This window comes from Balaenoptera borealis (genome assembly GCF_965194805.1).
Source record: "Balaenoptera borealis genome assembly, chromosome: 5".
Lineage (NCBI taxonomy): Eukaryota > Metazoa > Chordata > Mammalia > Artiodactyla > Balaenopteridae > Balaenoptera > Balaenoptera borealis.
The window spans coordinates 66,485,377-66,503,800 of NC_138862.1; the positions used below are offsets into that span (position 1 = coordinate 66,485,377).

At 39.0% G+C, this 18,424-nt stretch overlaps 1 protein-coding gene across 1 annotated transcript; it reads left to right on the plus strand.

The window, feature by feature from the left end:
• Positions 1-10,726: 10,726 nt before the first annotated feature.
• On the plus strand, positions 10,727-16,592 carry LOC309629503 (V-set domain-containing T-cell activation inhibitor 1-like; the record flags this gene model as incomplete). The annotated part of the gene is made up of 3 exons (XM_082393600.1): positions 10,727-10,731; positions 11,150-11,696; positions 12,516-16,592. 3 exons carry the CDS (start codon positions 10,727-10,729, stop codon positions 12,870-12,872), a joined length of 909 nt encoding a protein of 302 aa, XP_082249726.1. The 3' UTR covers positions 12,873-16,592.
• Between the last annotated feature and the right edge of the window lie 1,832 nt (positions 16,593-18,424).

The window sequence follows — 18,424 nt, forward strand, 5'->3', positions numbered from 1 at the left end:
AGTCCCAATCTGAGGTGCATGGTTTCAAAACCACAAAGAGATACCACTTACAGCTATTAGGATGGCTAAAACCAAAAGGTAGATAATGAGTGCTCACGAGGATGTGGAGAAATTGGAACCCTCATACACTGCTGGTGGGGATGTAAAATGGTGCAGCCACTTTGGAAAACAGTCTGATAGTTCCTCAAAAGGTTAAAAAAATAGAATTACTGTATGACCCAGCGATCCCACTCTTAGGGATGTATCCAAGAGAACTGAAAAAATATATCCAACAAAAACTTGTGCACAAATGTTCATAGCAGCATTATTCATCATAGCCAAAAAGTGGAAACAACCCAAATTTCTATCAACTGATGAATGGATTAAAAAACGTGTTTATCCATAAAATAGAATATTATTTAGCAATAAACATGAAGTACTGATATGTATTACAACGTGGGTAAATCTTGAAAACATTATGAGAGAACACATAACTGGAAGAAACCAGTCACAAAAGACCACATGATGTGATTCCATTTAAATGAAACGTCCAAAATAGGCAAATCTATAGAAACAAAAAATAGATTAATGGTTGTCAGGGGCTGGAGAGAGGGGGGAATGGGGAGTGACTGGTACAGAGTTTCTTTCTGGGGTGATAAAAATGTTCTAAAGTTGATTGTGATGGTGGTCTTACAACTCTAAATATACCAAAACCATTGAATTATACACTTTAACTAGATGAATTGTATGATATGTGGATTTTATCTCAATAAAGCTGTTATAAACCCAAAGCAATTAAAATGTTAAGTAGCATTTGGTAACTGTCGAATAGAGGCATAAACAAATACTATGAAAATTCAGAGGAAAGAGACCACTTCAGGCTCCTGCAGTTAGGAAAGTCTTCATTGGGTGGTGGGGTTTTGGTAGAGATGGGATGAGGCATACGAAATTGGAGAGAAAGAAACGAAGAAGGTATTTCTTGAGAAAGAATGGCAAAAACAAGAAGGAAAGCTTATGTCTGGGAAACGGTGAAGGGTCTGATAGCTGATGTGCTTGGTGCTGGTGGTTACAATTGCCTGGTATTGGTGCACTTTTGGAGAATAATGGGAGAAAATATTTTAAATTGTAACTTTGCCCCCCAAATCTAAGGTGTACTGTTATTATTTTGTATAAAGGAAGGGTAACGCTTGAAATGATAAGCTGGTCTAGATCATGGTGGGAGAGGTATGAATACCAGGTGAGGAGAGCATCTCTAATTCTTTCCTTACTGGAAGCTCGAAATCCCATTTCCTTATTAGCTTGTGTAGACATACATGAAAAACTCCCAGGCTTGGGGGAGTCTATGGAGTGTGGCACCTGTAGAAAGAGCTTTATATATGAAGACAAAGTATTCTTCCCCATTTCTCAAGACTGTGGTAACATCAGGATGTTTCTCCTCTGCCTCAGAGGGGAAATCAAATGTATTGGGTTGGCCGAAAAGTTCGTTCGTTTTTTTCCGTAAGATGACTCTAGTAGCACTTAGTTGTCTTTAACTTCGTTCAAAACAATTTTGTTAGATGTATGTGACAGCTGTCATATCAGCGTGCATTTAAAAAAAGACATCAAAATTGGTGAATTTTTGTGTAGCCATTTTCATTTTGAAAATGGAAGATAAAAAGCAACAATTTCAGCGTATTATGCTTTATTATTTCAACAAAGGTAAAAATGAAACCAAAATGCAAAAAAAGATTTGTGCAGTGTATGGAGAAGGTGCTGTGACTGATCGAATGTGTCAAAAGTGGTTTTTGAAGTTTCATGCTGGAGATTTAGGGTAGACCAGTTGAAGTTGATAGTGATCAAATCAAGACATTAATTGAGAACAATCAATGTTATACCATGTGGGAGATCGCTGACATACTCAAAATATCCTATCCAAATCAAGCGCTGAAAATCATCTGCACCAGCTTGGTTATGTTAATCGTTTTGATGTTTGGGTTCCACATAAGTTAAGTGAAAAAAACCTTCTTGACTGTACTTCCTAGGGCGATTCTCTACTGAAATGTAAAGAAAACGTTCCACTTTTAAAACAAATGTGTGATGGGCAATGAAACGTGGATACTGTACAGTAATGTGGAATGGAAGAGATCGTGGGGCAAGCGAAATGAACCACTACCAACCACACCAAAGGCCAGTCTTCATCCAAAGAAGGTGATGTTGTGTAAATGGTGGGGTTGGAAGGGAGTCCTCTATTATGAGCTCCTTCCAGAAAACCAAATGTTTAATTCCAACAAGTACTGCTCCCAATTAGACCAACTGAAAGCAGCACTCAACGAAAAGCATCCAGAATTAGTCAACAGAAAACACATGATCTTCCATCAGCATAACACAAGACCGCATGTTTCTTTGATGATCAGGCAAAAACTGTTACAGCTTGGCTGGGAAGTTCTGATTCATCCGCCGTATTCAACAGACATTGCACCTTCGGATTTCCATTTATTGCAGTCTTTACAAAATTTTGTTAACGGAAAATTTTCAATTCCCTGGAAGACTGTAAAAGGCACCTGGGACAGTTCTTTGCTCAAAAAGGTAAAAAGTTTTGGGAAGATGGAATTATGAAGTTGCCTGAAAAATGGCAGAAGGTAGTGAAACAAAAGGGTGAATATGTTGTTCAATAAAGTTCTTGGTGAAAATGAAAAATGTGTCTTTTATTTTTACTTAAAAACCGAAGGCACTTTTTGGTCAACACAATAGACCAAGCCTCAAGCCCCATAACAGGAATTAGAGAAGTGATATGAACTGATCACAATTATTTCATTCCATTATGTTCCATTCCACAGTTATTTTATTGAGCAACTGCATAAAAAATCTATGTTAGATGTTGTAGGAGCTTTCAAAAAAAAAAAAAAAAACAAACGACATTCTTCAACAGTTCACGTTCGTGGGTGTAGCTTTAAGTTCACTTTGACATTTCATGGGTGTTGGCTTCACTCAACCACTAAAGATGATTAGAACTGAGAGGTTCTGGAGATGCAAAGGGAGGAACTAACTGCTTCATTAGCAGTCAGGAGAGGCCAGGGATCCGGGGTAAAGATGCCTCTGGCACTGATCCCCAGCAGGAGACCTCCTGTTTATGTCTTTATCTTACTTGCCAAGTGTTCCCTCAAACCCTTGTCTGTAGTTCACCTGGGTTGCATGCTGAGTGTAAGAACTAGGGCAATCCAGTTCAGACCCAGACCCAGTAATTCATTTGCTGTGGTGATGGGAGAGGGAAAGGCACCCTAATAAAGAGCTGGCCACCACTGAACTTGAGTTTAAAGGTTAATCAGAAAGGCTTTAAACAGGAGACACAAGCCGTACTCATCCCTAAGAGGAAGAGAATAGAGAATAAATCTCATTTGCTCTCCTTCCTGTACCCTCACTCTCTGAACCACATTATGTGTGTAAGTTCTGTCTGTCCATTTCATTATTTTTCCAGTTATAAAGTATTTATTGTAATGTAAATGTAAAAGGTCATTACAGAAGATTCAGAGCTGTGTAATGAAAACAACTAAAATCACACATAATCTGACCATTCAGAAGTAGCCACTGCTGACATTTTGGTGTATTTCTTTCCTTTTCTATATGCACATATTTTTTCCCACAAAGTTGAAATTATGCATGTGTATAAACATATATTAAGTTTTGTATTTTGATTTTTTTCACTAAAAATTGTATAGTGAGCATTTTCCGTGTTATTATTCTTCAAAAATGTGATTTTTAAAAACTGCATGTAGAATGATTCTCCAATATTGGACATTATGGTGTTCTACTAGTTCCACTCTTCAGCCATAATGCCTTGCAAGCACTTTTTTGCCAACAAATATAGCCATTAGAAATATTAAATCTCACAAAGTTCTTTGCTGAGCTTTTGCTGCAACAGCTTGGTAATAACAGAATCACCAAGCCTTCTCTCTGGGGACTGCCACACAACCATCCCTCTGAAAGACATGCTGACTCCACCTCACTTGCTTCTCACCTGGCTGATCAGAGGGACCAGCTGTGATACAGGTAAGCTCTTTCAATAAATAGACTATTTATTTGGGAGAAAGTGTTGGCCTTGATTGTGAACTGGAGAGTCAAATGATGGATAATGTGACTGAAGTATTTAGGTATCTACTCCAACTGTATGTGGTCCCTTTACACATATGCCTCTATATCAAGCTAGTTCATAGTCTTCTCATAGTTTTTCTGTAGACGAGAGGTGAAAAGGGTACAAGCCCTGGAGACAATACCGGGGTGCACTGCTGGAATTGTCTGCTTTGGCAGAGTTGATGCTCATCTTTAGTAGCGTATGAATTTCTTTCTTCTATTTTTTTCATTTTTCTGTTATAGAGTGAAAATTTGTAAGAATGTTACACCAAATTAAATTTAATTTAGTTAATGCAATAAACACGTATTGGACCTCTATGACATATGGAACACAATGATGGACATATGAAAGACAAAGAGGACCTAGGCAGGCCCTTAGGGAACTTACAGTCTAGTAGGCATGATAAGATATGCACACACATAACTATAAAACAGAGTAGACCACGTTATAGGGATATTTTTAATGATGAAGAAATGCTCACAAAACACTGTCAAGAGGAAAATTAAACTGGACACTAAACTGTATACAAATTTAGTTCTCTTAAAAAGTACACATACTGAGTATGTGTACATACTACCAAAATGGCAGCAGTGGTTGTCTGGATGGACTTAAAAGTGGTTGTAATATTCTTCTTTATTCTTTTCCATTTTTCTAACATTTTAAAACAATCAATATGTGTTACTATTAGAATCATTAAAAAATACGCTCTATTAAATGTGTGAGAGTACTGCATAAAAGTACAAAATACGGTGGAATTATGGAGGAGCGAAGATTATATCTCACTGGGGTGGGGGAATTGGGAAGGCTTTAGGATTTATGTCTTTAATAATGATGCAAAACTTTCAATCTTGGAAATAGATAATGAAATTTCATTGAGTTGAAAAGGCATTTTATATTCCTACAACTTTTTATCTCTATGACATTTGACTACAGTCTCTCTCTATTGACTATCTGTAGCTCTAGTAGCTGCTATCTGGCATATTACCTTTCATATTTTTTATTATTTTAGATATGTCTTTAAAATTTTTTCCTACATATACCACAGAGAGATATTCTCTAAATCAGTAGTTGTTGTCAATCACAGTCATATTCCTAGTCAGAGTATATACTTTTGGCAAAGAATCTTTCCACTTGTCCCACTGACCCCAGAAATGCTTTACTTGGACATTTGCTGGCAGGGGCTCCTCCTTCATCCTCTTGTTCTTCTGAAGACTTCTGTATCTGTTAATATTCAACCCACAGAGCACATATTCTCCAGGGTCCAATAGGCCTCTAGGAAAGAGACTTACTATAATATTCCACAAACCATCTGCTTCATCGGCCATGAGCTTCCTGTTCTTTTGGTGGACACCCTGGGTGATGGGACTTCCCATGGTATGTGGTGACAGTGGCAGGGGTTTGTCAAGACAGAATTTAGGTGATGTGACAGGCTTCAGCTAACCTGAAAGATGAGCGTCTTGGTTCTGTGTGACCCTGATGAATTATTTACCCTCTCTATGCCTTATTTTCCTCACTTATAAAATGGAGATAATAAAAAAGAGAAAAAATGGAGATAATAATAGTACCCATTTTATAGGCTTATTTTGAAGATTAAATTTGGCGTTTGTTAACATTTGATATATAGTAGCTATTATTATAATGTATCACAGACCTGGGGGATTGTGGAGTTTTATTTTTCTCCTTAACAGATTATAGGAAGAGGCAGAATTTTGAATGATAAGTGAGTAGTGGAGGGCAGATGAGGGCGGTGGTGATGGGGGATGTGCCAGGCGAGGAGGCTTTGGACAGCACCATGACTCAGGGATGGCACTGGTGGAACTTGAGGTGTGGGAGAGTAGTCAGAGATGAGACCAGAGAGGGAGACTGCATCCAGGCCATAAGATTGCCTTTACCTGCTCTAGATGTACATTTATGTCAGAGCTTCTTGAAGGGGCTGAGTGTTCCCCGAGACCTTTCTCCCACCGCCTCTAGAGATGTCCCAGGCTTGTTAGTACCATTCCCATCAATGTGCAGCGCTGGCCGGGCAGACGTGTTCAGTACTGTCTCTTGGTTATTTTTCTCTGTTTGGGGAAGCATCGCTCCATAACTTCCCAGATACACCTGTATATCTACTAGTTATATCTCCCCCACTGCTGACTTTCCCCAAGCAACATCCAGAAAGACCAATGACAATTGCTTGGGAAGCTGTCACTGATCCCTCAAACATCATTTCAGAGCTAACTCTGATCCAGATGAATTCAAATGTGACTCACCTCTAGAGACAGATTTGTATATTACAGAAATAGAGTTCCAGGTTCATATAGCAAATCAAACAAATCTGCATAGAATCAGCCTGGGTGAACTTGACTCAGTGGACAATCCCACACAGAATGTTGAAGTGCTGGAAGCTTCTGTCTGCTAAGAGTGCATCTGGTGGGTGTGGAGTCTGGCAGTGGTGCCTGTTGGGGGGGCCTTCCTTGGACCCAGCAGGATTCTGCTGGTTCACACTGTTTCTCAGCTGAAGCAAATTTTCTCCCTTTCTTTTTGTTCCTTACAGAATGTCTTTCTTTTCGGTGACTGTCAACATACTTCTGCTTATTCATAATGTAGATGAGTCACTTTTCAAAAAATCTTTGTGGGTATTTCTGAGAAAACTTTGGGGATAGTGAGGGAAGTAGTGATTTGGAGATTAAAAGAAAATAAGCAAATTACTTAATCTCTCTGAACCTCAGTCTTTTCATTTTTTTTAGATGGGAGTAACAATGTTATATTTGTTTAACCGGAAATGGTGAAGACAGATGGGCAAATATAACAGACCCAAATTGTAAAGCATTCTTGTTTATTCTATTTTCATGTTTCTAAATGAGAAAAGCCTTCCCACCCCCACTGCCAATTTGAATTGCCCATTTGAGGCCATATCTGGATAATTACACCTATTCACATCTATAATTTGAACTCCCCCAATTAAAAATATCTAGACAGTCCTCCCCACTTCAAGTGCCTGATAAGTGCTGATTCAGAGTATAGCATCACAGAATATTTGAGATCAGGTCTGTCCTGAAAAATCTGGATGGGCAGTCAACACAGAGTTTGTATAATTTTTATACTCATTTCTTCAAAAATGTTGAGATGAATAGTATATAGATGTTGATAATGTTAATGTAATTCAGCCAGCCAAAAATATATATGTAAAAATTTCTTTAAAAAAACACATATATCTGAAACCTGCAATATAACTACTCAAAAAGCGGTCAAACACATTAATAGGTTTTAGGTATATGCAGTGTCTCAGGGACCTATGGCAGTTCTGCCAGTCTTAAAGCTGGCAGAAGCTGGAAGGCATCCTCAGGAGATGCATCCAGAGATCTACTTAGGAGTTAGTGCAAGGCCTGGTCCATCCAGATTATATTTACTGGCTCTTTTCTTTTGATGCTTGGTTCCTGTGTGTGTGTGTGTGTGTGTGTGTGTGTGTGTGTGTGTGTGTGTGTGTGTAGAAGGGAGCAGTAAGGCAAAGTGAGATGGTAATCCACTCATAGTTAGGAACAACCCAACCAAACAGATTAAAGGAATAGGTATATATGTAAGTAAGAAAGAGAAAGGTGTGTTAGTTCTAATAATATCTTATATTTTATAGCAATAGTGACAACCTAATACTAGGTGCTAGGTATTATATTAGGTGTTTTTGAAGTAGTATCTTTCTACAGTTTTCAAAGTGTTTTCCCATATTATTAACTTTTTGCTGAGCTTTTGCCTCAGCTTCTTAGGCCTTGGGAAGCTAAAGACACAAACGTCTAGAAATAATACAGATTGAAATAGACAAAAGAGTTATTCAGGTTCAAGTAGGACCATCTGCAGACACATCACTCAGAAGTTGGCTTTTATATTACCAATTACATCACTGGCAGATCCTGTTTCATGATTCATTGGCTAGAGCCTTTGGATTCCTGAGTCTGAGACCCTTTCCCTTGGGGCCAGAAAGTGTACAGCTGTAGCAAGACCTCCTGGATATAAACTGAAAAGCCAGAATCAAGGACCTCTCATATTTTTATGAGAGAGTTTGGGAAGAGGGGCAGCTTACTAAGGTATCCACCCGTCCGGTCCACTCCTTCTGTCCCTCTGGAAAAGGATTGAACCATATCATATAAAAACAGTCCCTAAGATCCCAAGGTATTTCATAACAGCCCTGGGGCAGGTGTTCTTACCCTAATTATACATAAGGAAACTGTAACATAAGAGAGGTTAAGTGACTTGCCCAATTCCAAATGACTAATAAAGAAAACTTAGAACTAGAACTTGGATTTACAAATCTACCAAGATTTTTTTGTACCTGTAATCCACTGCTTCTTGATTATAACCACATCAGACAAATAACAATTTAAGCAGGAAAGCACTAGTGTTTTTGGTATGCAAATCCATCCTTCCAAAGGGTAGAGAAGTTGTTTCTCCCTGCCTCCTTTTTTTCCATTGTCATCTGTCTTTCTTTATATTCATTCAGTCATTTATTTCATCAGTCATATTTTCATTCATCAAACTTAGAACGAGTGCCTACTGTTAGAAGACAGAACCCAGTTCAGATGGAGGGCTCTGGAGCCAAACTGCCTAGGTTTGAATCATAGCCCTATTTCTCACTAGCCATGTGTCCCTGAACAACTTACTTCACCTCACTCACTGTGCCTTGGTCTTCCCAGTAGTACATTGAGGATAATAGCAGTACCTACCTCGGTGTTAGTATACAGATTAAATGAAGTAGTTCAGGAAAAGCTCTTTGAATACGCCGAGGACATTGTAAAACTTAATAAATGTTACCCAATGTATTAGTTAGAGTTCTCCAGAGAAACAGAACAAATAAAATCTATATAAAGAGATCAAGTGATTATGGAGGTGAGAAGTCCCCAGAACTACAGTGGTCAAGCTGGAGACCCAGGAAAGCCCATGGTATATTTCCAGTCCAAGTCCGAAGGCTCACGACCCAAGAAGAGCCTAGGTTTCAGTTCGAGTCTGAGCAGGAAAGGACCAAAGTCTCAGTTCAAACAGCTGGGCAGGAAGAGTTCCCTATTACTCAAGGGAGGGCTGGTCTTTTTGTTCTTTTCAGACCTTCAACTGATTGGATGAGGGCCCCCCACATTGGAGAGAACAGTCAACATTACTCAGTCTACTGATTCAAATGTTAATCTCATCTAAAAACACCCTTACAGACATGCCCAGAATAATGTTTGACCAAATATCTGGGAACCCTGTGACCCAGTCAAGTTGACATAAAATTTACCATTACACCTGATGTTTTTTTTACTGTGTCAAGTCCTGTGCTAGGCACTGGTGAAACAGGGTGGTTAAGATATGGTCTCTGCCCTCTGTGTACAGTCTATACCCAGCCCCATCATTAGCCATGTGGTTGCCACTGCTGAAATGAGCAGATTGCATCTATTATTCAGCTGGAATGTCCCCTACCAGATGTCTCTCTGACTGCTCTTTGCTGGGCTGATGGCTTAGAAGCTTCCTTGCCTATTAACTTTCACCATTTGGGTTTTCCTTGGTGCCTCACGTATTTCTTTCTTCTATTTGATCTCACTTCATTATATCAAACAATATCCTTACTTAGGCTCATATGATAAGTTCTTCCTTTATGATGCTTCTTACTTGCATAGTGTCTCTAGGAGAAAAAAAAGATGGAGTCCCTACTTTCATAATGCAGAAGTTTCATTATTCTGTCTTACTCAAGTTGGGAATTTAATAAGTCTTTTAGGCTCAAAAGTTTGATAACTATGACCCAAAAGGTTCTTTTTAAATTCTGAGAGGTCTTGTTTCTTTCTGTTGTGCTAACGGTATCTTACTTTGTGACCCCAAGCAACTTTGCTCCCTGGGTTTCAGTTTTGTCTTTTAGTAGCAGAGACACTTGATGAAAGAATTCTTACTTGGAAGCCCCATTTATAAATTAAATTAGAGAGGGATTTTTCTGATTGAAGTGATAAAGGAATGCAGATCTCACTGATTTAGTTTTTCACCTGGCTGTCAGTGAGGTGGGGTTTGGGGAAAATAGTTTGGAAAGATTGAATCAGATGACCTCTAAGCTTTCTTTCAGCTCTAACATAAAAGGATTCTATTCTAGGTCATGATTCTATGAATGGTACATAGTACATGGCTATATTCCCCATAGCCCTCAGCCCCTTCTGTTGATAACTCTGCCCAGACCAGTAGATATTTGTGGCAGGTAGAATAGACTGACTTACTGAAATTCTATTTTTGCCTTTTTAACATGCCTTCCTGAACTGCTGAGACTACAGAGTAAAAAGCTATATTGCCGGGCTTCCTTGGTGGCGCAGTGGTTGAGAATCTGCCTGCCAATGCAGCGGACACGGGTTCGAGCCCTGGTCTGGGAAGATCCCACAAGCCGCGGAGCAACTAGGCCCGTGAGCCACAACTACTGAGCCTGCGCGTCTGGAGCCTGTGCTCCCAACAAGAGAGGCCGCGATAGTGAGAGGCCCGCACACCGCGATGAAGAGTGGCCCCCGCTTGCCACAACTAGAGAAAGCCCTCGCACAGAAACGAAGACCCAACACAGCCAAAAATAAATAAATTAAAAAAAAAAAAGATAACATTTGAAACAATTAAAAAAAAACAAAACTATATTTCCAAGATTCCTTTGTATTTTGGGTTCTGGAAATGACGTAGGCTCTGCCAATCAGATACATTTGCTAAAGGACCAAGTTAGCAACTGATTTAAGTGAGGAGAATGGTGATAGTGCATGAGGCATCCTTTCTGTTCCCAGTGTGAATCTAGCAGGTGCAGTTTGACTCTGGAGCCAATACCTGCAGTGACAACTTCCTGATTTACCAGCTTCCTGATATGGCAGAGGCAGCAGTTCCATTGGCAGACCAGCTCAGCCTGTTGTTCTGAGCTTAGCATAATTCAGGGAAGGACTTCACACATACATTGCATGTCTTACCTTCCATCACCTTCTTTGGGCTCACTCCTCTAGCCTTCCAATGATTTTGTAAATGTCTAATTCCCTGTACAAAACTCCTTTCTGTTTGACATAGCTAGAGTGATTTATTTTATCTGTTATTAAACCCTACCTGATGCAGTGTTCACTGTCTTTACAAATACTTTGCTGACTTCATTTCTTCTTTGACATCCTCAGTGTCTATAGAAGAGTTATGGGCCCATCCTTTCACTGATGTTACCCTTTCCTGTCACTTCTCCTTCGTGGAGGGCACAGAAAATCTTGAGTTTTCTTGGAAGAGAGAAGACATCAAACAGGAATATGAGGTAGAGGATGATAAAGAATATTACCGATTTTTTAGGTATTATGATTTTTTGGAAGTTTTCTCAAAATTGGTTTACCAGTTTAGCAATAACACAGAGCAACTAGAGGACCAAAACTCCTTGTATGAGGGAAGAGTCTCTGTGGATCGGGAGGAAATTTCTGAGTGGACTCTATCACTCTTATTAAGAAATGTGGATTTCATGGATGAAGCTATCTACAAATGCTCAGCCATCACACCAAATGGAAGAGGCAAAAGTACAATTAAGCTAATAGGAGAAGGTAAGGGAATTTATTGGATTAACTTGGTTTCAAGCTCTGTTTCTGTTCACAAAGATAAACTACACGTTTTCTCTTCTGGTGTTCTCACTTTTTCTCTTCTACTCAAATCATTATAGGTACTTCTTATTCCCATTATGAGAGTCAGGTATTTGGAATGTCAATTCATCTTAGCTAAAAATATTGCTCTGAAGCAAAGGTGTTAATCTGTACCTGACTACATCATTCATTCATTCAAACAAGCAAACAAAACATAAAATTAACCCCCAAAACCCAAAACCCTGGTCCTATCCCAAACTTACTAAACAAATTGTTAACACTGAAAAACCAAAATGTTGCAAAAGACTCCTACATGAAAGCTCTGAGATATGATGTGTGGTTTGGTGAGAAGAGCCCTGTGCTGGGAGTCAGGAGGCCCAGGTTCTAATTGTGTGACTCTGGCCAAATCGTTTAGATTTTCCAGGCTTCATTTTCTCACTATTAAAATGTAAGATTGGACTGGACCAGTGGATGTCCATAGTGCCCCAAGGATTCTCACCCTTTTCAGGATTACATGGAGAGTGGTCTTCTCCTCATCAGAGATCTCACAAAGGGGGAGGGAGGCATGGCAGAATTCCTCTGGGTAGGAGTTGCAAGAGATGCCAGGGTGGTGCTGAGAGTCGTTTATCTTCTATGATCCTCAGCAGGGCTATCTGAGTGCAGCAGAGAGTCTGAAATGAACCCCCTCACGTAGAGGAAGGTTCCAAAAATAAAGACAGCAGTGGTAGATGAGACCTGGAGGGCAGGCACATGTGTGTATCCTGATATTCTCTCGCTGTGCCTGGACCAAAATTTTAACTATGGTGAACCTCAAGATTCGTTGCCTACATAAGGGTTAATGTAAAAACTCAGGGCAAGATTTCTGCTAGCCTGGTCCTCTTGGGGCTGAAATTAAAAAAGGAACTAATTGTTTTGTTATTTTTTTCCAACCGGACTCTGAAACGCCCCAGGTGTGGTTTGAGAAGATTAATGATGAGGATGTAGCCACGTGCGTCTCCAGGGGCTGGTACCTCACACTCAGTGTGACCTGGCTGGACCGGGCAGAGAGGGATCTGAGCACCCCCAGTACCGTGGAGGTCCTGGAGGAGCAGATGAATGGCTTCTACCGGGTGTTCTCTGTCCTGAAATACCCGGTCAAGTTAAATGAGAAATATGTCTGCCACATAACAGAGACAGATGTGAACAACCAGCCCTTCAGAATCATCTGCAAGGACCCAAGTAAGTGAGTTAAAGCAAGGTGTATTTCCCCACAAAGAAGTCATTATTCAGTAGTATTTACCAAATGCCAAATGTATCAGGCAGTTCTGGGCACTTTGGAGATTTAAAGAAACTCAGGAAGAGAAAGTTGTAGCTTGGGGCAAGGGAAGGTGGTGAGGTGGGAGTCTCTCTGTGTTTGAAAAAAGACCACACTTCAGGAACTTACAGCTTTCATCCTGATCAATGTGTCTGTTCCTATTGGTAAGGCTTCTCTCCCTCTGCTGAGGGCGTCAGCTTTATGGTGTGACAGGCTGAATAAGCATAGCTGCCCTTTATCAGTCTCTTACCATGTGCCTGGCACTTTACATACGTCATTTTAAGTCCTTGCCTCAACCCTGCAAGGTAGTTGTTATTGCTGTCCCCCGCCTGCGTGAGGGAAGCAAGACGGCAAAGAATTTGACCAAGGACATGGCTAATAAGCACGTGAGTTAGAATTCAAATCCATTCTTTCTGAATCCAGAGCTCATATACTTTATTTTCTTACACCACCCAGCATTTATGTATCTAAGATTATACACTCCATGAACAGATTTAAATCATCTAAGTCTGGAGAAGGGGAGCCCCTGTGTGACAAGTAATGAGACTAGAAATGAAGTCGCTGCTCCACTCATGAATCCTGGAAAGTCTTAACATTGCTCTCTAACTATGCTCTGCAGAACCCTGCAGCTTCTTGAGAGAAAATTTGATGGATAGTTTTTTGTGTGTCGGTTCTATTACTTCTAAACTGTGCCTGCCTTCTTCAAGGAAGTGTTCAAGGACTTGAAAACGCATATAAGAAAAGGAACATGTATTTATCAAACACGTACTGTGTGTGAGGGTGGACCTAGGTACCTTCTCATACCGAATTTAACACCACAGCGACCTCTGAGGTAGATACTAATATTACCCCATTTGGCAGAAGCGGAAACTGAGGCTGAGAGAAGGTAAATTACTGAAGGCTACACAGCTGAAAGTGTTAGAACATGGGATTTGAACCCAGGCTTAACTATTAACAAGGCCTAGGAACTTTCCACTCTACCATGGTTGACTCAGGGGCATTAAGCTCTTTGTGTTATAACATCCAGAGCCTCAGGCAGAGTGACTGATCTGTGCTACCATGTGTGGCCCCACCTGCCTCTCTTTTAAGAAGGAAGGTTATGGTGATGAGGACACTTGCACGTAAGCTAATTCTTTCTACTTTCCTGTGTCTCTGACTTAGTCTTCTTTGGAGGGTTAGATCTGCCAGGGACTTTAGCCATCCTCTTCTACTAACCACAGCATGTGGGAGCGAGGAAACAGCAGTCCAAAGAGTTGGGGTACTTGTCCAAGGGTGTACAGCCTCTATACAAGAAGTAATAAGGGAATCTGGCTTCATGCAAAGATTGATCAGTCACCCTTCAGGTCTAGTCTGTATGGGCCTAGCAATTAATCAAAGCATTTAAGACACTTATAATCCTGGATCTATCAGTAACTAGCTGTGACTATTATACAACTGTTAAAATTATTCACTAAAAATTTTAATGACATGGAGAAGGGTTCACAATATACTGTTACATTTAAAAAAGCAAGATGTAAGCTTGCATGTGAAGCATGAGCCCAAGTTGTTTAGCTGTATACAGATTAAAAAGATAGGAAGTATAATGATAATAATTATTATTAACAACAATTACTGGTTACCTCTGCATGATGGGGTTATAGGTGATTTTTGTTTTCTTCTTTGTACTTCTCTGTCTTATGCAACATTCTACAATGAACATGTATTATTTTTATAGTCCAAAAAAGCTATACTTTAAAAAATCTTTTTTAACATCTTTGTGAAACATAATTCGCATGCCATAAAATCCATCTAGTTGAAGTGTACAATTCAGTTGTTTTAGTGTATTCACAGAGCTGTGCAACCATCACCACTATCTAATTTTAGGACATTTTTATTACCCTGAAAAGAAACCTCAGACCTCTTTGCAGTCACTCTTCATTCCTCCCGCTGTGTCCTCTAGTACTAGGAAAACATTTATCTACTTTCTGATTACATCGTTTGCCTATTTGAACCTTTCATATAAATGGAATCATACAATGTGTGGTCACTGGATTCTTTCACTCAGGATAATGTTTTCAAGGTGCAACATGTTGTAGCATGTCTCAGCACTTCATTTATTTTTATTGCTATTTTATTTATTCCTTTGTATGGATATACCACATTTTATTTATTCATTCATCAGTTGACGGAAGTTGGGTTGCTTCCACTTTTTGGTTACAGTGAATGATGCTGCTGTGAACATTTGTGTACAGGTTTTTGTGTGGATGTATGTTTTCATTTATCTTGATATATACTGGGAGTGGAATTGCTGGATCATATGGTAACTGTTTTTTAACTCCTTGAGGAATTGCCAGACTGTTTCCCAAAGTGGCTGCACCATTTTACATTCCCACCAGCAGTCTATGAGGGTTCCAATTTCTCGGCATCCTTGTCAGCACTCATTATTATCTGTCTTTTTGATTTCAGTCTTCCTAGTGGGTGTGAGTGATATACCGCTGTGGTTTTGATTTGCATTTTCTTGATGACTAATGATGCTGAGCATCTTTTCATGTGCTTATTGGTGATTTGTATATCTTCTTTGGGGAAATATCCATTCAAATCCTTTGCCCATTTAAAAAACGGGTTATTTATCTTTTTATTATTGAGTTGGAAAAGTTCTTTATGTATTTTGAATACTTGTCCCTTATCAAATGTATGATTTGCAAATATTTTTTCCCCTTTTGTGAGTTATCTTTTCACTTCTCGATTATGTTCTTTGAAGCAGAAAATTTCTGATTTTCATAAAGTCCAGTGTATCTATTTTTATTCTCACTGTGCTTTTGATGTCATATCTAAGAAATCATTGCCTAATCCAAGATCACAAAAATTTACTCCTATGTTTTCTTCTAAGAGTTTTATAATTTTAGCTCCTGCAGTCAGGTCTATCATCCATTTTAAGTTAATTTTTGTATATGATGTGAGATAGGAGTCCAAAATCATTCTTTTGTGTATAGATAATCAGTCTTCCCAGGGCTATTTATTGAAAAGACTATTCTTTCCCTTGATGAAATAAAATTCATGTTTTACGGCAAAACAAGAAAAATTTAAACATAAAATTTTTCTTTGCCAGTTTGGGCCTCCTCCCTCCCCTTTAATGTGTGTTGCATATCTGCAGGCCTCCTTAGGAGGTAACGTTCTTTCTTAATCTCATAAAGGGTCACAACTCCTTAGGAGATAACCTTCTTTCTTAATTTTGTAAGGGGCTACAATGAACCGTAATCCACTATTTGCTTGGTATTTGTAGATCTGGATTACGTAAACTGTCAATAGTATGCCATTTAATGTACAGCTCTCTGTCTCAAAAACTTACATAATTGTGCTTTGACCTCTCATGGACAGAAGAGTCCTCAGAGCTTTCTGTAAGATTGGTTTTTGGGTTGTAATCCTCAGTTTGGCTTGAATAAAATTTTCCACTTTTTTAAAAAAACTGAAGTATATTTGATTTACAATTCCATGTTTTGGGGATCGACTATTAATTTTTTTCATCGACACCCCCATTCCATTGTCTTTACATCCTTGTCAAAAATGAATTGACCATAAATTAGGGTTTATTTCTGGATTCTCAATTCTGTTTTATTGAAATATGCATCTATTCGTATGCCCATCCTGTCCTGATTTCTATAGATTCTTACTAAGTTTTAACACAGGGAAGTGTGAGTCCTCCAACCTTGTTCTTTTACAAGATTGTTTTGGCTGTTCTTGTTTTGACATTTCCAAATGAATTTTATGATCAATTTGTCAATTTCTGCAAAAAGGAACCTGGGATTTTTTTTTTTTTTTTTTGGCCTTGCAGCCTCTGGGATTTTAGTTCCCTGACCAGGGATTTAACCCCAGTCCCTCAGCAGTAAAAGCGTGGAGTCTTAACCACTGGACCACCAGGGAATTCCCAGCACTAGGGATTTTGATAGGGAATGTGTTGAATCTATAGATCAGCTTTGGGAGTACTGCCATCTTAACAATATTGTCTTCCAGTGTATGAATGTGGAGATATCTTTCCATTTATTTTGTTCTTCTTTAATTTCTTTCAGTGATGTATTATAGTTTTCAATGTATAAATCTTGTACTTTTGTTAAATTTATTCCTAAATATGTTATACCTTTTAATGCTTTGTAAATGCAATTGTTTTCTTAATTATTTTTGGAATGTTCGTTGGTAGTATAAAGAAATACAATGTATCTGTTTATTAGTTGTAACAGTGTTTTCTTGTGGATTCCTTAGTATATTCTGTTTACAAGATCATATTTTCTATAAATATAGTTTTATTTCTTCCTTTCCAATCTTGATTACTTATATTTCATTTTCTTGCCTGACTGCACTGACTAGAACCCCCAGTGCAATGCTGAATAGTACCAGTGAAAGTAAACATTCTTGTTTTGTTCCTGATCTTAAGAACAAAAAGCATTCAGTCTTTCTTTTTTTTTAATAAATTTATTTATTTATTTATTGGCTGCATTGGGTCTTCGTTGCTGTGCGCGGACTTTCTCTAGTTGCATTGAGCGGGGGCTATTCTGTTTCAGTGCGCTGGCTTCTCATTGCAGTGGCTTCTCTTGTTGTGGAGCACAGGCTCTAGGCATGCGGGCTTCCGTAGTTGTGGCACGTGGGCTCAGTAGTTGTGGCTCATGGGCTCTAGAGCGCAGGCTCAGTAGTTGTGGCACACGGGCTTAGTTGCTCCGCGGCATGTGGGATCTTCCCAGACCAGGGCTCGAACCCGTGTCTCCTGCATTGGCAGGCGGATTCTTAACCACTGCGCCACCAGGGAAGTCCCCAGTCTTTCATTTTTAAGTATAGTGTTAGCTGTGGGTTTACTATACATGGACTTTATCAGGTTGAGAATGTTGTCTTCTATTGCTAATTTGCTGAATGCTTTTCATCATGAATGAATTTAAGATTTTGTCAAATGCTTTTTCTGTATCTGTTGAGATGATCCTGTGGTCTTTGTCCTTTATTCTATTAATATGGTATATTACACTGAATAATTTTTGTGTATTGAACTGACCTTGTATTCCTGGGATATATCACACTTGGTCATGGCATATAATCCTTTTTAAATGTTGCTGGATACCATATAGACATTTACAGCAGTAAATTTCCCTCTGAGCACTGATTTAGCTGCATCCCATAAGTTTTGGTATGTTATGTTTTTATTTTCATTCATCTCGAAGTATTTTCTAATTTCCCTTGAGATTTCTTCTCTGACCCCACTGGTTATTTAGGATTGTGTTGCTTAATTTCTACATTTTTTTATTTCCTAAATTTAATTCTGTTACTGTGTTCTAATTTCATCCCATTTTAATAAGATTTGAAAATGTAAAGTGTGAGTTCTCCAACTTTATTCTTCTTTTTCAAAATTGTTTTGGCTGTCCTGTATCCCTTGCATTTCCATTAAAATTTTATGATCAGCATGTCAACTTCTGACAAAAAGGAAGCTGGGTTTTTGATAGGGATAGTGTTGGATCTGTAGATCAA